This window comes from Phragmites australis, chromosome 18, assembly GCF_958298935.1.
Source record: "Phragmites australis chromosome 18, lpPhrAust1.1, whole genome shotgun sequence".
Classification (NCBI taxonomy): domain Eukaryota; kingdom Viridiplantae; phylum Streptophyta; class Magnoliopsida; order Poales; family Poaceae; genus Phragmites; species Phragmites australis.
Window position 1 is genome coordinate 8703169 of NC_084938.1, and position 22223 is coordinate 8725391.

Below are 22223 nucleotides of genomic sequence, written 5' to 3' on the forward strand. Positions count from 1 at the left end.
ATCGCGCTACTTCTTCTCAGTGTAAAATGCTTTGGTGCATTGATCTTCAGAACGTCGGACCTTTCAGTGGGTTGTTCTTCGTTATTCAACACTTGCAGTCACCTTTGCAAGTAATGCTCTGGTGTACACAAACCAAGCATCGGACCTTCCTGTGGGTTAGTCTTCAGTCTTCTGCACTGTTATTCTTCTTTGCAAGAAATACTCCGGTGTTACCTAGTGTAGATCACCAGACTATACGGTGAGGTACTCAGCATTCTCCTCCTTTGTCAGAAATACTTCTGTGAGTTCAATACATAGAGCACCAGACTATCTGGTGAGGCTATCAACATCTGTGCATAATGCTTCGATGAGTGTAAACTCTACTGCACCGGACGATCCGGTAAGGTCAATTCTTCTGGGACTTCTTCAATTCAATCAAACCTTATTCCGGCTGTGGTGACTTCTTGATGTATTGCATCCATAAGACCTACTATTATATATTTTTGATAAACATGTTAGTCCTAATACCTATATTATTATTAATCACAATCATAATCTAATAAGACTATTTTTGCTATATTTATTGGATGATAAATGGTAGAAACAACAACTATTTAGTGGCAAATATTTTATTTTCTCATATTTATAGGATTTGCTCAACAAGAGACATGTTTGTTTCGTTGGGAAGGTATCTCGTGTTTCTGCAAGAACGAAAGCCGGTACATACTTTTTGTTCAGCATAAGTTTCTAGTGGGCGTCCGTGTAACAAAGTTTTTGTTTTTTTAAGGCAAGTATATCGGTACAGTTTTATAGATTATCTTGTATATTGATATATAATCTTAAAATATTTTAATCAATCTCTACATTAGGTTGTGAATGAAAGAAATGAAACAATGATAAATCATAGTCCTAAATTTTAGTTTATAAATGGTTCGCTTCATGGAACAACAATATATTTCTCTCGCCTCCCTCTTTCTCCTCTACATTATTTAAAAATCCTATATAACATTATATGAGACAATATGTGAGAATATCTTACTATTGTCAACTATGCTAGGATAAAATAAAGCGCGTGTGAATACCTTACAATTGGAAAAATAAGCTCCGCGTTTCTTTAGAAAAAAAAAGGTCCGCGCATTTTAGATACCCAGCAACCGTCACATCAACTAAAAACCCAAATTAACACCACCCACCGTAGTACCTGTGCTCTCTTCAGTTCAATATGGACTAGGACGGCGAACGTGCCCGGCACGGTGGTAAGGCTCCGTGGTGAGCCGAATTTATTTGGATTCGAAGCCTGGTGACGTAGTGGTTCTGATTTATTTCGGTTTTCACAGTTTTTTGGCGTGACGTTACAGAAGAGATTACGATGTTCTTGTTGTCTACGGGATTCTCAATGAGTTCTGATGATTTTTGGATAAACGTTTTCTTTAAGCTGTGTGTAGTTATAGGGTTAGTATGTGCGTGCGTTAGGTATGTGTGGAGTGAATGTGTGTGTTCATATTTAGATAGTATAGCTGTATTTAGTGGTGAAGAGTAAAAAAAAAAAACATGGACTAGGACGGTTCAATGAAAACCCTAAAAACAGCCCTTTAACCGTGCACCCGAAACAACCCGACTCCCTGAATTCCTCGCCGCCGTCTCAACCCACCCACCCACCCATGGCCGCCAACGCCGCCGAAGCCCCCTCCGCGGTGCCCCCGTCGGTGGTCTCCGCCGCCGAAGAGACGCTCGCGGCCGCCGAGTCCGTCGGGGACCACCTCTCCCAGCTGCTCGCGGCGGCGGCCGAGGACCCCGACGCCGTGGCCGAGCTCCCGCCCCTGCTCCGGGCGCGCGCCTTCCTTGCCGTGGCGCAGGCCGCGACCTCCCTCTTTTCAGGCATTGCTCGCGCTTCCCCTTCTCGTTGCATTGTCTTTACCTTTCTTCTGATTAAGCGTCTCCTTTTGGGTTTTTTTCGCAGTGCGGCTAAGGTGTTCGGGAATTGACCCTAACGAGCACACTATCAGAAAGGAGTTTGTAAGCTCCTCTCAGCTCTGAGAATCCTCGTTCCTTGGAAATTTGAATTATCTTTGTTTCTGATGTCCTTGGAGTAGAAGTTAGATTTCAATGTTATTAGCTGGAACAAAGATGGTGTATTTCCGTTTATTATATGTACTTGATGCGAGTATATGTTCACCTGGGAGTATTGCACGCGATTGCTGTGTGGGCAAACTAGGCTTGTTGAATGTGGACATGGTTTACAATGTACTGTATGTTTCGTGGATCAGAACAGAGCGTCTAGGTTTGTAATATCACCTTTGACATGGTTTAGTGTTTAGCTTTGTGTGCTGTTGTTGCCCATGTGGAGCAGAGAGTCTGTTTGGGAGATAGATTTGGGTGCCAGAAAATTTTAGTATTTGTGATTCTTGGGGTTATATGTCTATTCTATGATATTTCTATATATATAGAATATGGTATCTAATATGACACCCGATTTATCAAAGGGATTCGGTTGGTGACTTACCCATTTTATATAGCAATCCCTGATCAAAGAGAGAACAATATCCATTTCAAAACATTTCTAATGGATTCCTTGGTTCGGACCGACAAAGTAATGGCACTCGATTATTATCAACCCGACTGCAATCTTTTCTGTCGCTAAGGATTGCACCGTGTGGGGATATCTTAAATAGAAAACTATATGTTTATTTCTGTCAACATTTGTGCTAAATTTGTTTTAAGTTCAATATAATGAGAAAGTTTGGATATTGACAGTTCTTGGGTGAAGAGTTCGATGTGTGCACATCATGAATTGGAAAATTCAATCTTTGTATTTTGTTAGCTATTCTGCTACTTCTTGGAAGTTATATTTTAGAAGAAGGTTTTGATATTTTGTAATCCTTGAATGGAGAGTCCTATGTAGCCACATGGAAATTCAATCTTTATAAATTTTCAACTATTCTGCTACTTGAGCTGGGAGAAAGTTTTGATATTTTTTATTGTTGGGTGGAGTCTATGTGGCCAGTATTTGCAGTGAAAATGCAGTCTTTGTATTTTTGTCAACTAGTCTGGCACTTCAGTTGGAAGTTTCATTTTCTGAGGCCTCGTTCTTTTCTTTCTAGGAGAGGTTAAGCCTGTGGCAGGAGAAGTTAAATCGATTTGAGGACTGGGATAAGGGTAATTTACTGTGTATTTCACGCTTGATTCATTTCTAGTTTATTCATGTATATGCAACGCTGGTACCTACTTACTGCCTGAATTGAATTGCAGCACCACTTCGCCCTACTACTACACTGAATACACAAGCAGCAGCAAGGTTCATTGGACGCTCACTGCCCCATTTGACATCTGGTACATAATCGGCTATTTTGTGTGGGTGCTTGGGTTTTTGTTGGATGGAGATGAGGTTTTATTCTTGTTGTTTCAGATCAGAAGAGGAGCATGCAGGCAATCAGTAGAGGAGGAGGAAGAGGCTGGTCTGGGCACAAGAGAAAGCCAGAGCCCGCACCAGAGAAGAAATCTGTTCGTGCTGCTGCAGAAGAGTTCCTTGCAAAGGCTGCTCAGGAACTTATTGGGCATAGTGATAGCAGGGTGAAGGGCCCTGTTAGACTCGTTCCTGATGAAGATGAGGACTAGATCAGTATGTTAGTTTTGTCAAGATATCAGGTATTAATTGTTGCTGGTATGCTTACATAGCTTTGTTATTGAAAATAGATCTGACATAAGGGTATATATGGCAACAAAATCACGGTTCACAGGATCTCACTACATGATGTAAATCATAATCCATGTATGCGATACTAACATTAGATGCCTTTTATAGATTATTGACATTAGTAGACTTAATATTTAGTTTCTTGATTTTCTACTATTCAACTACCTAATACAAATATCTTCAGGTTTCAGTTTTAGATAGTTCTTTCTTGTACTCTACTGATGCAATGTAATTTAGGTACATATATTTTTTTAAATCGGATAAGTCCATGTTTGTTACCTACTATGGGGTTTAGTCCAAAGTGCACCCCCAGATCAACTTTTAGCTTCTGCAGTATTCTATGCTGACATGTATAGTGCAGTTAGTTTAAACACATGCTGTTTTAGCCCTTTAGCCAGTTGCCTAGCTGTCACTGCCAGGGTCTGGAAAATTGAAGAGGGAATACAGATGTCAGGTTATGTCTTGTAGTGATGATTTTCAGCTCGGAGTATGGCCAAGTTGTAAATTACTCTGTCCAGACAATTTCACAGTTTCAAGTGAAGGCATATTTTTGCCTGTTTCTTATGTTTTGCCTTGCTAGCAGTACTAGATCTTGGAACGCGTAGAATGAGTTGACTACATTTTATCTCATGATGGTAAATTGTTGTTATGATCCTAGGATCATTAGGGAGATAAACATCCGCCAGGAGGATAGCTAGGCAGTGGCTGCTGCTAGGGGAGGAATTAAACTATAGATCGGCTGATATAGATTGGGGATAGTCGGGTGGATACTCCCTTTATATAGAGAGGGAAAATTACAATCCTAAATCAATTCCAACTCCAAACTTATCTCTAAATAAATCAGCTCGAATCCTAATATATCAAACTTATCTCCTAATTAAAAGGTAAGATTTATCTCCTGCTGCTGCCATGATGATCCTTGGGCCTACCGCCCCACACGAGCGGCTGGCTGGGCGCCATGACAATTGTAGTACCTAATATTGTAATATGTAGTTCACCTGGCTCTCCGTTCTACATAAGGCGTAAGGGAGTTTACATATGCTTTGGAGGGTCTATTATTTCTCATATGCAACACCCATATGCACAGTTTTTGTACATTCAAGTACATCTCAGTTCTTCCAAGAGATGCATCATTGAAATGCACATGGGCTTGTGATAATTAGTTTAGGCTTGGCTAGCAGAATCTATTGGTGTTGACTGGTAGATACAATAATCTTTCTTGTCTCCAAGTGTGTGTTTCATATTGAACTTTAGTATTCTGTTGAAAGAATTGTTAATAGATGGCATATTTTTATTAATAGGATAGGACCATGTATAGTTTGTGAACACAATTTTTTTTGTCATGCTATTTCTAATACATAGCTTTAGAGATTGACAGCAGCAGGGCATTGGTTTTGGTGAAAGAATTGTTTATGCTGTTGTACCACAATCACGTGTGTACTGTAGTTCTTATCCTGTGTTGCATTTGTGAGCAATACTCAGTACACAACCTGGTATTGGTTGGTGTAGAAGCAATCAACAAAAGTTTACTTGAGTACTTGAGATACTCTAGCTTCACCTACCCACCAAGCCTCAGTTTTTCTTGCAAGTTTAAGCACACCAATATCGATGTGTGATCAGATGGGGAGGAACACCAAACATGTGGCATTTGGGGAAACAGGTGACCTTTTTTTTTAGGGGAGAAAAGTAAACTGGGTTTTCAAGAGGGGGGGGGGGGGGGGAGGAAAATATTCTCTTCTTTTAGTTGATGAACTAGAGTAGCAGAAATATCGAGGTTCTTGCGATTGCGTTATTTCATTGGAGTGAAAATTTGTCATGATATGTTGTAGTGCCATATGCATTTCTCAGTTTGATGTAGAATCCAGCTAGCTCCAGAATGGTCCTCGATTAACCAGTTTAAAATTAGCAATTTTCAGCCAATGGAAATTAGTTCTCCACCTTTTGGAACCCTAGTCAAATGTTTTAGCCCAATCAGCTCCCCATCATGGCAATCTTTTGCTATCTGAGCATTTCTGCCCAACATGTGATCATCAAAATGTATGCCATTGCAATTTACAGACTTGGCAAGAGTTGTTCTTTTTGAACCATGTACTTCAGAACGAGCGCACTTGGCTTGCATTCTATTGCAGTCCCCTTTTGACCCCTGACTATTTGTTCTGTTTCTATGCAGCAAAAATGGATGCTTGGCAGGTGACATGCCTGCTTCAGCGGCTGTGAAAAGCAAGATACAGTTCTGGATGATGAAGATAAATTTACCTACAGTGCTGTGTTGTAAATGGGAACAGGGAATGGAGCAGAGGCTTGCTTGCTTCCTATGTTGCGGAAGCAATTGGCTTCAAATCTATTAGTGCTGTTTATCTTAATTTCTTTCCAGAGAAAATTTTGACTTCTTTTTATTAGTGGAGCTGGAGTAACTATATGGTGAGTGTTGTGCAATACCCTTAATAATGGGTGTTGTCTATATTACTTCTCGAATGGCAACTAGATTTGCCAAAAATTTTGAACCTGCAATTTTTGGGGTACTCAGACGTCTGCTATATTAATGTTAATTGATGAGCAGCTTTTGCAGACTGGGTGTGCCTGAGTGCTCAAATATGTGTACCGATTCTTATACGGTAGGGTTCATATGCTCTACACTTTCCGCATCATATTAATTATTCGTTATAGTATGGTGGAGTCGCAGATCACAACATTCTGTTATTTTGTGCAGTCTGGATCTATGTATGTGCATTGATCCTAATATGGGCAAATTGCTTTCCATACAACTCTTTGCCAAATCCTCCTATAGTCTGGATCTATATGTATGTATCTGTTATTTTGTTCAGCTCCTTCCGTTTGCTGAGTAGATCTTCTATGTTAAGTTTTTGTTTCCTATGCCGAAGATTTGATCGACATTTCAGATGTACCTTTGGATATTTGCTCCTGATCGATTAGAAAATGCAGCTGATGGCTGTCATTTTCGCTTCAGGCGATGGTGATAGCTGGTGAAAATACCTGCCGAATGGGATGATGCTTCTACAGTGTACAAGGAGATGCTTCATCTTGAGAAGGATGCTGAACAAGTTGTTTTGCCTACTGCCAACGCTTACAGGGCTTCGAGGTTTGCCATTGTAAGGCCATGGGCGATGAAACTACAACTTGGTAGATGCGCTAGAAGTCATTACAATTCAGCTGTAACCAGATTCTTTAAGAACATGCTCTGAATTCTGAACATTGGTTGTTTGCCGGAATATGTCGAACAAAATAAAATCATACTGCTAAAGCTGAAATCAGGATAGGAGTTACCTTTCTGGAGCGCTGCAGCTAAGACCGATGTGCTACTATTTTTCAATGGAGTCAGTATCCTTGTTCTTGTATTGGCCTGGGGACAAGGCCTCGTGCTCAAGCTCAGTGGTGTTCAGTGATCTTATACCCGGTGTTGTGGTTTCAACTTTCACAATTATATAAGGAAACACATATCGTGCATCTGGAAACCTATTGCATATTTGTAAAAGATTATTAAAGTATTAATCAAGTATTGTTACAATTGTGCATAAAACCATAGTTAGCTAATTTGCTACAACTTTCTTTCAAACATTTCCATTCCATTATTGATAATAAAAAATTTCCATGCTAAAGTACAAGAGGGGAATAAAATTTCCACAACAAAGTGCACGTTTAGTAAATAATTTTCAATAATTATTTAACCAATTTAAAGTCAAAGGAAGCAGAACCAAACTCAAAGAAAGTAGGCATAACATGGCTTGTATGTGTTTCAGTTTCATATACGCATTCTCCTGAGCACAAGTACTTTCTAACAAAAGGAATTACATTCACTCCGGGCTCTGATTGCAAACCGGAGTTCCGAAGCACACAGTGAGTAGTAGGATACCACTTTGGTAACCATCTTACAGAATAAACCCAAGAAAACCTTACACCAACTAGCAAGCTACTAACTTTAGAGCTAACAAGAAATACTCAGGAAATCCAACTACTAACTATCCGTTACACAAGGATCCTGAAAGCATGAAGGCCAGCCGAGCAAAACCAGCAGCACAATCACAGAGCATAAAAGAGTTAGCCCACTATAAGCCTGTTAGGAAACAGATAGGCTACGCTAGTCTAAAATAAAAAATTTCTACCGCATTCACTCAGGAAACCATACTAGTAGGAAACCATGGATCGTTACCACTCGACGCGCAGTGCAGCGGAAGAAGAGTTGGAGTACACCGATCCAACGTCATGCACATCAAACTCCTTGAACAGCTTCTCGATCAGAACCTCGACCAGCCCTGCGCAGATGGTCACGCTCCTCGACCAACTCCGAGCAGATGGTCGTGCTCCTTGACCAGTTCATCGACTAGCTCCCGGTCTGTCGCGACCTCGACCAGTTCTGAGTGGTCGTGTCGTGTTATCCGACCAGATCCGAATGATCGTGTTGTGCACTCCGACCAGATCTGAGTGGTCGTGTTGTGCTTCGCGACCAGTCCCGAACACGTCACGATCAACTAGTCGAGAAGATCAGTGCCGCAATAGCAGCAATGCCTCTACAGTATCCACACGTACTGGGTAGAAACGCCGAGCGCCGATGTGCTAAAACCTCGCGCGCGACTAGGGTTTTAAGGAGATCGTGTGAAAGGCTATGACTAGGGTTTTGGAATGGCTCAACCTCTGCATACCCCACCCTACGTCTCTCCTTATATAGAGCTCACTAATGGGCTCCCACGTTGAAAGCCCTTTAGGACTCTAACATCTCATGGATCACAATCCAATAAAACCCATATACGAATCCAATTCGCATATTTTGTTCCAACCCATTAAGTGTGTGACCTGTTAGGTTCATGTACATATGGCTATAACTCGGAAACCCTTTCCAAACCGAAATCAATAGTGGACCTTAGTAGGACATGTTGACTCCCGAGTATACACAAAAGATCATATCGGCTGAACCTTGATATACACATGCACCGATCCCTTCGTCTCACGATACCAATCAAGCTTAGGGCGAGATACGTGTCACCCTTGTGATAGCTCGACCATTCACTCGATTAAGTAGTGGATTAATCATGATTAACTCTTTAATCATATTGGCATGGCCATGCACTTTTTTAATCCACCTACCTCAAGGAGCCTAGAGATATCTCTCTTGTTATCAAGGAGGGACAAATTCCATCTTGATTGCTCACATTCCACGACATATTTTATGACAAACCCGTAAACTACCTTTATGACTACCTAGTTACGGAATAACGTTTGACAGCCCCAAAGTATATCACTACACATTCCGGGAATCAATGACGATCTTAGGTCTAACAATCCTACATGTACATCATTTGAGATAACAACTGATGGCATATCATAATAACAATCCCAACAATATCTCAAGGTGGGTCTATCCAACATTATGTTCTCCAACATAAATGTCCGTATTATTGACTTGTATCTCTATACCTATGATCCATGAAACGTGATCATCAATCAATACATGTGTTGATCTTATGTATCATCACAATGATATGCGACCAGGGATTGACTAAGAATAACATCATGATATAAACAAAGAGTTTTATAAACAAGTCACATACTTGTCAATCAAAGTAAACGATAGTCATTCTTGGAATAACACATTATTCAGAAGTACATGAACACAGACGTGTGATACAATCATCTCTATGATTGCCTCTAGGGTATATCACCTTCAATCTCTCACTTGCACTAGAGTCAATCATATAAGTATCTAATACCCATAGCTCTCATGTGCGCCTCATGCTTTGGCCGCGGGAGTGTCTTTGTCAATGGATCAGAAATATTCAAATCCGTGTGCACCTTGAATATCTTCACGTCACCCCGATCTAAAATCTCTCGAATAAGGTGATAGTGCCGCAGTATGTGTTTGGACTTCTGATGCGACCTAGGTTCTTTTGCTTGCACAATGACTCCATTATTATCACAATAAAGATTCATTGGACTAGAAGCACTAGGCACCACACCTAACTCAGTAACAAACTTTCTGATCCAAACCTCCTTTGCAGCTTCAGAAGCTGCAATATACTCGACCTCCGTCGTGGAATCGGCCACCATTTCTTGCTTGGAACTCTTCCAACTCATTGCTCCTCCATTGAGGCAAAATACAAAACCAGATTACGATCTCGAATCATCCTTGTCAGTTTGGAAGCTAGTATCGGTGTAACCATTTACAATGAGCTCCTCCTCACCTCCACAGACTAGGAACATATCCATAGTTCTTCTCAAGTACTTGAGGATATTCTTTACTGTTATTTAGTGAGCTTCACCTAGGTTTGATTGGTATCTACTTGTAACATTTAGAGCATAGGAAACATCTAGGCGTGTACAAAGCATGGCATATATGATTGACCCGATAGCGGAAGCATACTGGATCACACTCATCCTCATGAGCTCATCAGTGGTAAGAAGGACATTGACTCTTGTTGAGAGTGATACTATGTGACATTGGCAAGAAACCTTTTTTAGAATCCTGCATATTGAACCTTTTCAATACCTTGTCGATGTATGTACTCTGGCTTAATCCGACCAGCCTTCTCGATCCATCTCTATAGATCTTTATTCCCAATATGTATGATGCCTCTCCTAGATCTTTCATTGAGAAACTGTTTCATAACGAAGATTTAATAACATCAAGCATTAGAATATCATTCCCGATCAATAATATGTCATCTACATATAAGACCAGAGGCATAAGATCGCTCCCACTAGACTTTTTGTAAACACAAGACTCTTCTTCATTCTTGATGAAATCTAACTCTTTGATCACTTCATCAAAACGAAGATTTCAACTCTGAGAAACTTGCTTCAGCCCATAGATGGACTTTTGCACCTTGCATATCTTCCTAGCATTTTTTGGATCGACAAAATCTTTAGGCTATGTCATGTACACATCCTCACTTAGGTTTCCATTAAGGAAAGCCGTTTTAACATCCATCTGCCATATCTCATAGTTATAATATGCAGCAATTGGTAGGATGATCTGGATAGACTTTAGCATTACGACGAACAAAAATATTTCATCATAATCAACACCTTGAATTTGCCTAAAACCTTTCGCCACCAATCGTGCCTTATAGATGTGAACATTTCCATCAAGGTCTATCTTTTTCTTAAAAACCCATTTGCACTCAACTGCTTTAACACCATCGGGTGGATCAGCCAAGTTCCAAACTTGATTATCGTGCATGGATTCTATCTCTGATCTCATGGCTCCAAGCCATCTTTCAGAGTTTGGTCTCACCACCACTTCCGAGTAGGTCTTAGAATCATCATTATCCAACAATAATATATCGCGTTGCTCCGTGATTAGGAACATAAACCTCTTAGGTGCGCGATTGACCCTTTCCGACCGACGTGGGGTTGATGTCTCCACAACATGTTCTGCAATATTCAATTGTGGTTCAGTAGGGGTCGAAACATTTTCTGATGGTTCCTAAATTTCTTCGAGTTGCACCGTGCTCCCACTAACTTTCTTTGAGAGAAACTCTTTCTCTAGAAAAACACCATTTCGGGCGACAAATTAAACACTTTGCCTTTAAAGGGATCGGTGACGTCCTAAGAAAGGGGTGAATTAGGACACTTAGAACTATTTTGGCTCCAAAAATAACACAAGATAAACTTATATCAAATTCTATCTAGATGTACTCTAGGTTTATCTAGTGTGTCTAGTCAACCGATCAAAGCACTTGCAACCTATCTAAGAAGGCAAATTGCAAGAATGTAAATGCGGAAATGTAAATAAGGTAGAGAGAGCAAATTCGGCACAAGAGATTTTTTCCTGTGGTACCGATGGCATGAATGTCACCCCTAGTCGACGTTGGAGCTCCATAAAGGATATGCTCCCGGTCACGGCTCTTGAGCCACCAAGTCACAACGGCAAGGCCTCCACCTGGATGAGCCACCAAGCCACCAAGGCAAGGTCTCACCCCTAGCCTCTCTTCCGGTTCCTTACCGTCGTGATCACTTTGAAGCTTGAGCCATTAAGGCAAGAGTCTCCGCGTCCCTGCACAATCGCCTTGCCGTCGCTCCACACCAAGTCGGAGGGTCAACAAGCTTGCCGACGAGTCACCAAGACTCCAAGATACTGGCGTACCACTTGGTATAAGGTTGGATCACTCCTTGATCCACTCTCTAGGCAGCAATCACCTAGCAACACTCTCTTTAGGCCTATAAGCACTAATCTTGTGCTTAATCACCTTACATAATCATTTTAAATACTTTGGTGGCTTAGATGTCTTCTCAGATGTACACGAACTTCTCTAGACTCTAGCACCATGCCATACCTTCAAATGACTGAGTGGAGGGGTATTTATAGCCTCAAACTCGTGCACTAGCCGTTAACCCAATGGCTCAGAAAAGTTGTTAACACCAAATGATTCAGTGAGAACACTAGTACTAACATCGGATCATACGGTGAGTGCACTCTCACAAACTAGCTGTTGAAACCCCACTCAAGCCTTTGTGAATACCGGACACTCCGGTGTATACTTCATCTCTATCACCGGACTATTTGATAAGTTATCCTGAGCCATCCGAGCCTTTCCTTCTTCTACGTGTAAATTGCTCCGGTGAAGGCATCCGGTGCATATCACTTCATCACTGGACTATCCGATGCTTTGATCTTTTTGCTGCATCTTTGCACTGTTTATTGTCTGGTGTGTGCAACACATTGATCACCGGACCATCTTTGGCTTTGATCTTCAACTTGAATGGCTGCAACCTTCTCTAGACAAAATGCTCCGGTGTGTATCTTCTCTGATCACAGGACCTTCCGGTGAGATCTTCAGGCCTCTCTCCCCTTTGTCAAATATGCTCTGGTGAGTTCAACACCTAGAGCATCGGACCATCCGGTGAGGCAAATCTTCCTGGGATTTCTACAATTCAGTCCAATTTTGTCCCGGCTACGGTGGCTTCTTCATGTATTGTATTCATAAGACCTACTAACATATATTCTTGACAAACATGTTAGTCCCATTAACTTTATTGTCATTAATCACTAAAATCACAATTATGACCTAATAGGGCCATTTTGCTACAATCTCCCCTTTTTTGGTGATTGATGACAACACAACTAAAACAAGTGGCAAATAATAAATGATACTAAATGTAAAGATCATAAACGAGCACAAAGTCTTACCATATTGCTTGGATGCATGATCTTACCACTTAGTCCCCCTTTATTGTGACTCTCCCTTTCTCCATTGCCACTATCTCCCTTGAACGACCTATGCAAGAGCTTCTCTTTTGTCAATCTAGGCGCCTAGCATTTTTTCTTCTCCCCCTTTGTCAACTTCAGTATTCCTAGATGTTTTGCTTGTTTCTACAATATCCTCGCTTTGTTCATCTTGGTTTCATCGTCAAACTTCTCTCCCTTTATCAACAATCTCCCAAAAAAGTCTATAAATATATGTTGAACTCAAGTGAAAAAATATTAGAGTACATGGGAGAGAGCTTCACAGATCATGATCCAATAAAAGGATATCAATTATATGAATATCACTACAAATGAATGATACTAATTGTAGACTATGAAAGCACATGAATCATAATTTATGAAACTCACATAATATAGTCTAAACTCTTCCTATATGTGTGCATACATATGATGAGGAAGAAATATATGCACAACTAATAATATGTCAAGATAGGAAACTTAAGCTATATTATGCATGGAGGCAGCTTACATGAATAAAAGATTTGACAAAGATACCAATTGAAGCATTTAAGTATTGCATACCTCTGAAGACATGTTGATTGCTCCATGAGACTACAAAAGATGTCACTAGAAACACAAGAAAAGAACCTATAACTAATAAACAATGTAGGTTGCTCATGGATTAGAGATAAACACAAGCAACCTACCATATGAAAACCTACGCTAGGCATTGCAATAAATTGAAATAAAAAACCGACACTAGGCATTGCAATAAATTGAAATAAAAAACCGACACTAGGCATTGCAATAAATTGAAATAAGGATATGCAATCCTAGATGAGGCAAATAAGCTAGAAGTAAGAAACAAAATACATGAACATAAGTCTAGCTACTATTTACCTCTTTTACCTTTGGATGAGGATTTGGGTATGTGATGATCATGATTTTTATCAATACGCCCATCTTGTATACTTGGCTTCTTTGCTTGAACTTTCACTTCATCTTGTGAGCCAAGTCTCCAAATCCACATAGCCGCTTCGGGCTTCAAGTCTTCTTTGGAATCCAAACCGATTGGGGCCCCTTCATGTTGGTGATGACTTCCTCGGGCACCCAAATAGGTTGGTTCCACCTCCAATCCTTTCTCCCAACTATGTGTGCAACCATCTTGCTATTGTCCTTCTTCTTGAGCTTGTAGTGGTTGCTCTTGGTCTTGATCTTGTAGTTGGGTTTGGTGTAGAGGTTAGAGGTCTAGTTGGAGAGGTTTTTCATCTTCTTCTTCTCCTTGGTCTCCTTCTTCACTTGTTTGCATTGGAAGGACTTGTGGCCTTCTTGATGGTATTTGAAGTATTTCACGGTAGACCCCTCCGCAAGCTTCTTCGCCATGAAAGCATGATTATCTTGAGGAGGTTGGACATATCCTTTGCCCTTTAAACTTGCTAAGTCCTTCTTAAGCTTCTCCATTTCTTGCTTAAGCTCATCATTCTCTTGTGCAATGAGGTTGTTAGATGATTTTACAATAACATTCTCAACACAAATCTCATTGCAAAAGTGTGAGCTAGATAAAACAATAAAATCATCACAAGAAGTAGAAGCATCTATCTTAGGATTGAAATTAAATTGAGAGGTAGATTGCTTCAAAGGGATCTTAGTTTAAGATTCAATGCACTCAAATTTAGCCTTAAGATCATCATGTTCCTTGTTTAGAAAATTGAATTTGCTCAATAATTGTTCATAATTAGAGACAAATGTAGCATGAATGTCATTGAGTGCATTGAATTTCTTAAGCTCTTTAGATTGTTTTTTTAAGGGCCCTTTGTTTCTCATTGATCAAATGAAGGAGTTCATCATATGAGGGAGAATCCTCATCGAATTCATCATCACTTACATTGCTATCTATACCTTTGGTCATAAGACACTTGTGAGATGACTTGAGTGATGACGACCTTGATGAAGAGCTTTTCTTGGATGGGGGGATGGTGAAGCTTTCATCACTTGAGCTTGACTTTTCATTGTCGTTTACCCATCTTCCTATGCTTGCGAATGCCTTGGCTCTTCCCCTTTTCTCTCTCTTGTTCTTAGTCTTCTTCTTCTCCTTCTTGATATGATCAATTGTGTTGACCAAGTCTTCAATGGAGATAGGATGATCAATCTTGGCATTGATACTCTCCATGTTCTTCTCTAGCTTTGAAAAGAGCTTGGCCATCTTAGGATCAATTTTTTCATCATTTTATGTGCTTTGATCATCTTCTTCATAGCTCTCTTAATCTTGATCACCATCATCTTCGCTTGAGCTTGAATCTTGCTTTTGTCTCCTCATCCTTACCTTCATGTGTTGGCATTGAGCTTGCTTGCTTGTGAGAATAAGGTTCTTGGTGTTGGATGAGGAAGAATCTTCCACCCCCATGTTCATTGTCATCTTATGAGCGGTGATCTTGCCGAGCACTTGACTTAGAGTCATCTTCTTGATGTCATTGATGTCGTAGATGATGGACACTATCAACTTGTACTTTAGAAGAAGAGCTTGACGTATTCTTCTCACCACTTGATCATCTTCAATTGACGTGAAACCTAACCCATTGATCTCATTAACAAGAATGTTCAAATGAGAATACATATCATTAGCACTTTCATAGGGTAGTTGCTTGATGCCATTGAGCACATGATATTTCTCATTACGCACATCCTTTGTGTCTTCATGTATTTCAATGAGACTAGTCCAAATATCATATACATTGGTGAGAGAATAAGCACGATTAAATGCATCAACACATATAAATGATAAAAGAATACTCTTGGCCGATGCATCTAATTTTCTCTCCTAGTTGGTGATGCGAGGTCTCATCCCATCCTCGGTGACTCTCCAAACATCCAACCCTCGGGCTTGCAAATAATAAGTTATTAGAATTTTCCACCAGGGAAAACTTGTACCATCGAAAAGTAGAGCACTATAGGAATCCATCCTAACCCCGAAAGTCACAACTCACTAGACAGTGAAGCCTAACCGATCACAATGAGAATAAGGCTCAAATGTCACTTGAATTGGCAAAACCTTGTGAAAGGTATGAGGCTCTAACACAAATTGTAGAGCTAGATGTGAGCCATATCTCTGATACCAATTAAAGGGATCAGTGACATCCTAAGAGAGGGGGCGGTGAATTAGGACACTTAGAACTATTTTGGCTCCAAAAATAACACAAGATAAACCTATATAAAATTCTATCTAGATGTACTCTAGGTTTATCTAGTGTGTCTACTCTACCGATCTAAGCACTTGCAACATATCTAAGAAGAAAAATTGCAAGAATGTAAATGCGAAAATGTAAATAAGGTAGAGAGAGTAAACTCGGCATAAGGGATTTTTTCCCGTGGTATCGATGGCATGAATGCCACCCCTAGTTCACGGTAGAGCTCCACAAAGGATATGCTCCTGATCGGCACCCGGTTACGGCTCTTGAGCCACCAAGTCACAAAGATAAGGTCTCCACCCGGATGAGCCACCAAGCTACCAAGACAAGGTCTCACAACTAGCCTCTCTTTCGGTTCCTTGCCGCCGTGATCACTTCGGAGCTTGAGCTACCAAGGCAAGGGTCTCCACGTCCTCGCATAATCGCCTTGCCACCGCACCACACCAAGTCGGAGGGTCAACAAGCTTGCCGATGAGTCACCAAGACTCTAAGATACCAGTGTACCACTTGGTACAAGGTTGGATCACTCTTTGATCCACTCTCTAGGCCTATAAGTACTAATCACTTACTAATCTTATGCTTAATCGACTTGGATAATCACTTTAAACACTTTGATGGTTTGGATGTCTTCTCAGGTGTACATGAACTTCTCTAGACTCCACCAGCACTTCAAACCTTCAAATGACTGAGTGGAGGGGTATTTATAGCCCCAAACCCACGTACTAGCTATTAACCCAACGGCTCAAAAAAGTTGTTAACACCGGATGATTCGGTGAGAATATTAGTACTAACGCTAAATCATCCGGTGAGTACACTCTCACAAACTAGCTGTTGGAACCTCACTCAAGCCTCTGTGAAAACTGGACACTCCAGTGTACACTTAATCTCAATCACCGGACTATCCGATGAGTTATCCTGAGCCATCCGAGCCTTTCCTTCTTCTCTGTGTAAATTGTTCCGGTGAAGGCATCCGATGTACATCACTTCATCACAGGACTATTCGATGCGTTGATCTTCGTTCTACCTCTTTGCACTATTTATTGTCGGGTGTGTGCAACATATTGATCACCGGACCATCCGGTGCTTTGATCTTCAACTTCAATGGCTACAACCTTCTCGGGACAAAATGCTCTGGTGTGTATCTTCTCTGATCGCCAGACCTTTCGGTGGGTCTTTAGGCCTCTCTCCCCTTTGTCAAATATGCTCCAGTGAGTTCAACACCGAAAGCACCGGACCATCCGGTGAGACAAATCTTCATGGGATTTTTCCAATTTAGTCAAACTTTATCCTGACTGCGGTGGCTTCTTCATGTATTGCATCCATGAGACATACTAACGTATATTCTTGACAAATATGTTAGTCATATTGACTATGTTGTCATTAATTACTAAAATCATAATCATAGCCCAATAGGGCTATTTTCACCACAGCCTTTTTCCACGCACTAGCCATTAACCCAACCTTCAAGCATGCAGTTCCTCCGTCAATGGCCAGGCTTATGGCAGTGGTGGCAAGCATCAAAAGCAACAGGGCCAGCCTTGGACTTTCCAACAGGTTTAGGCTTTGAGCTCGAGATCTCATCTGATGCTTTAGCCCTGGCCTTGCGCTTTGTCTTTTTCTATCCTTCTGAACCATCATCACATGACTAGAGCTTTTCTTAATGCTTTCCTCAGCAGTCTTAAGCATCCCATGCAATTTAGCTATGCTCTTCTCTATGCTATTCATATGAAAACTCAAAATGAACGGCTCAAAGCTTGCAGGGAGTGACTGGAGAATCACATTAGTAGCCAACTCAGGACTAAGGGGAAAACCAAGTTTTTTTAGGCTCTCAATGTAACCAATCATCTTGATCATATGAGAACTAACTGGATTGCCTTCTGTCAACCTGCACGCAAACAAAGACTTGGAGGTGTTGAACCTCTCGGCCCTAGCTTGGTTCTCAAACATGCCTCGGAGTCGCACAATCATATCGTGAGCATCTACGTTTTCATATTGCTTCTGAAGCTCAGAGGACATAGTGGCAAGCATGAGATAGCTAACATCAAGTGAATCGTTGGTATGCTTCTCGTAAGCCCTCTGATCAGCGACATATGCATTATCAGCTCGTTCATTAGGATAGGGAACCTCTAGAACATACTCCTTTTTCTCTTGTTTGAGAACAATTATCAAATTTCTATACTAATAAATAAAGTTTGTTCCAGATATCTTTTCCTTTTCAAGAATCGAATGCAAATTAAAACTGGAATGGCGTTAACAGTAGGTGCCATGATCTACAACAGAAATAAATATGCAAAGTTTAGCACTATATTTATGTAAACCTTTCATTAAACAATTTAACAAAATATACTCCCACTATATGTTTTAAAACCGTTTCCCTCTAACGACATATAGTGGAACAAGATCCATATTTGATTAGGTTCTAGTGAGCTTTGGCATCACTGCTAGAAACTTAGGTGACATAGGTAAGCAACATCTTGTTAATCACATCCCTATGTGACTCTTGTTTGTTGGGTGGCATTGAATGCACTGGCGCCTAACTCTATGCCTCAAAGCCCAAAACCGTTTTGATAGCTTTGTTAAGTAAACCAACACTATACGTGTGAATATCCGACATCCACCCTAACTGGTTAACATAAAAGATGTCACCATGCTTTGGCAGACCTACCAAATAATGATCACAACCTATATAGGTGCAGCTATTGGAAGGACATCAATTACTCTTAATTTTTCTGAGGGAGGCTATTCTATTATGTAAACATATCCATCTCATAGAAACATGAATAAAATAGCATGACATGAACATACATAAGCATCACAGGCAATCGTATTAACTGTGATATAGTATGGCCCCTTTACATGGTGATCTCCATCGCCACGGTCCCTTTCCTCCGGGTTATCATGCTTCGAGTCTCCATGGTTATGTGCTAGTCTACTACATCTAATAGTACTAGAGAAATTACATGAGAACATGAAGCATCACAAGTCGACATGTAGGCTGTTATACAATAACATGATAGCATTTGGCTGAAAATTACACGCATGCATCATATACACATAAAGGCCATACTATTCACATCATTCCTTGCAAAAACAAGTTAAGCACATAATTGAATTCTAACGGGATGATGAAAACATGTTATTCTTAAAAGCCCTAGGCTCGGATAGCACGACAGTTCCACTAGCCGGTTAGTGGGCGGGGGGTCGAGGGCGAAGGCGAAGCCCCCCCCATGGGTTTCAGGGTAGTGCCCTGAAAACCTCTTGGTAATACATAGATCATATCTATGAAATCGCTGTGAAAATCTCATTGGATTGATCATATCAAGCTGATTCCGCGTCATTCACAATGCCTCAATTTCTATTGGATCAATCATATTGATCATCGTGTGAAGTTTTTTGGAATCGATGACAACACACATAGCCTCGATTTGCTGTTCTTTCAACATGCAGCGGTGCATGCTGTTAGCCCCAATGGTGATTCCAGTCGGTAGGAGCAAGTTGCACACATGGCCAGGTGGGTAAGCGAGCTAATCCTTTGGTCATATGATTCCATTGACTCACACCTCATCCGACCCCTATTACAACAAACAGTGCAATAACCGATTCATCACATGAACCGATCAAGATCCAATCTTTTACTACCACATATCATCTATACGTGACTGATCTAGATTAAAAACTATGCAGGATGGCTTTGATAACACTGTTGGAAAATGGGTAGGCTACGCTAGCCTAAAACAAAAAATTTGTACCACATTCACCCAGGAAATTATGCTAGTAGGAGATCATAGATCGTTACCACTCGACGTGCAGTGTAGCGGAAGAAGAGTTGGAGTAGACCGATCCAACGTCGTGCGCGTCAAATTCCTTGAATAGCTTCTCGATCAGAACCGTGACCAGCCCCGCGCAGATGGTCATGCTCCTCAACAAATTCCGATCAGGTGGTCGTGCTGCTCGACCAGTTCCTCGACCAGCTCCCGATCAGGTTTGTCGCGACCTCGACTAGTTCTGAGTGGTCGTGTCATGCCATTTGACCAGATCCGAATGGTCGTGTTGTGCACTCCGACCAGATCCGAGTGGTTGCATTGTGCTTCGCAACCAGTCCTGAACGCGTCGTGATCAACTCATCGAGAAGATCAGCACTGCAATAGCAGCAACGCCTCTACATTATCCACACGTACTGGACAGAAACACCGAGCGTCGATGTGCTAGCACCTCGTGCGCGGCTAGAGTTTTGGGAGATCATGTGGAAGGCTGCGGCTAGGGTTTTAGAATGGCTCTACCTCTACACGCCCCACCCCACGCCTCTCCTTATATAGAGCTCGCTAATGGGCTCCCACGTAGAAGCCCTTTAGGACTCTAACACCTCATAGATCACAATCCAATCAAACCCATATGCGAATCCAATTCGCATGTTTTGTTCCAACCCATTAAGTGTGTGATTTGTTAGGTTCATGTACATACGACTATAACTCAGAAACCCTTTTCAAACCGAAATCAATAGCTGTCCCTAGCAGGACATGTAGACTCCCGAGTATACATAAAAGATCATATTGGCTGAACCTTGATATACACATGCACCGATCCCTTCACCTCACGATACCAGTCAAGCTTAAGACGAGATACGTGCCACCCTTGTGATAGCTCGACCATTCACTCGATGAAGTAGTGGATTCATCATGATTTACTTTTTAATCATATTGGCATGACCATGCACTTTCTCAATCTACCTATCTCGAGGGGCCCAGAGATATCTCTCCTATTATCAAGGAGGGGCAAATTCCATCTTGATCACTCACACTCCACGACATGTTTCATGACAAACCCAAAAACTACCTTTATGACTACCCAGCTACGGAATAGCGTTTGACAGCCCCAAAGTATGTCACTACACATTTTGGAAATCAATGACGATCTCAGGTCTAAGGATCCTGTAAGTACATCATTTGAGATAACAACTGATAGCACATTATAACAATCCCAACAGTATCTCAAGGTGTGTCTATCCAACATTATGTTCTCTAACATAAATATTCACATTATTGACCTGGTATATCTATACTTATAATCCATGAAATATGATCATCAATCAATACATGTGCTAGTCTTATGTACATAATAATATGCGACCACGGATCGACTAAAAATAATATCATGATATAAATAAAGAGTTTCATGAACAAGTCACATACTTGACTATTAAAGTAAACGATAGTTATTATTGAAATAACATATTATTTAGAAGTACATAAACATAGACATGTGATACAATCATATCTAAAAATACCTCTAGAAAATATCACCTTCAAAACCCCAGTTATACCATCTACGATCACCACACGAAATTTCTTGATATAGAAGTTCTTTCACCAGCACCTTGAGTCCTCCATCCACTTCAAGCACCAGTTCCTGGTCCCTCACCTGTCCAGATTACTCCCAGTGCTACAGAAGAGACCACAAATATCGACAATAGCATCAGCGGATTGAGGAATCGATTCGCCTTGATGAACATTTGTTACTCACCAACTACAACCACCAAAAAGTTGCCGACAATGAAATACTAAGTTGGAAAAACAAGAATCACGCTGTTGTTGCTATGGTCAGAAATAAAATAGATGGTTTTGTGTGAAGAATGGCGGTCATTTATCTCTCACTTTATGAAGAAGGAAACAGAATTGGGTTACTATTAACCTTTGAACTTTACTGTCTAATGATTAGGTTAATGCTTGAGGTTTACTTGAGCTTAAACCCTCTAGTAGAGCATACATGGGCAAATAACCAATAGAGAATCTATTATGGTTGCCACAGATAGTCTTTGTTTCTGCTTCCAGGGAGAGTAAATATCCTTTTTACTCTGTTAAAGCTCTTCCCAGAGATGTCAGTGACCAAAAACCTTTATTGATGGATCTTGGCCAGAATATAGATAGAAAAAAAAAACCCTTTTCATATTGAAAAATGGTGGTCCTATAATGCTGCTGATCTTTCATCAGGAAAGGAAACCAGGGGTTGAACCCTTTTACCTAAGCCGCTAATGGCTGACTACCTGTTTTTATTTTCTTCGAAACTACTTGTTACCCACGGCTCCACCAGTTAACAGCCACACTTGAACAAAATCACTAATTATAGATTCAAACTTTAGGGAAACACGGATGAGGATAAGGCAGTCATGTTCTTGTTAGATTGTTTGCAGTTCTGTTAGTCAACTTTC

The 22223-nt window shown here is 40.8% G+C and overlaps 1 protein-coding gene across 2 annotated transcripts; it reads left to right on the forward strand.

Moving 5' to 3' along the window:
- The first annotated feature begins 1535 nt into the window (after window positions 1–1535).
- On the forward strand, window positions 1536–6241 carry LOC133899531 (uncharacterized). Of its 2 annotated transcripts, none has more exons than XM_062340520.1 (6): window positions 1536–1857; window positions 1940–1995; window positions 3081–3135; window positions 3229–3309; window positions 3386–3624; window positions 5844–6241. In XM_062340520.1, exons 1-5 carry the CDS (start codon window positions 1641–1643, stop codon window positions 3592–3594), a joined length of 618 nt encoding a protein of 205 aa, XP_062196504.1. In that variant the 5' UTR covers window positions 1536–1640; the 3' UTR covers window positions 3595–3624; window positions 5844–6241. The 2 variants fall into 2 exon arrangements, with proteins under 2 accessions (XP_062196504.1, XP_062196506.1); XM_062340522.1 differs by having other exon boundaries at window positions 3084–3135.
- The last annotated feature ends 15982 nt before the right edge of the window (window positions 6242–22223 follow it).

Excerpts from the sequence above, each read along its gene's own strand:
- LOC133899531 (XM_062340520.1), top strand. The coding sequence starts at position 1,641 with ATGGCCGCCAACGCCGCCGAAGCCCCCTCCGCGGTGCCCCCGTCGGTG. Across the intron at positions 3,136-3,228 it reads ATTTGAGGACTGGGATAAGG|CACCACTTCGCCCTACTACT; the intron begins GTAATTTACTGT and ends ATTGAATTGCAG. Across the intron at positions 3,310-3,385 it reads ACTGCCCCATTTGACATCTG|ATCAGAAGAGGAGCATGCAG; the intron begins GTACATAATCGG and ends TTGTTGTTTCAG.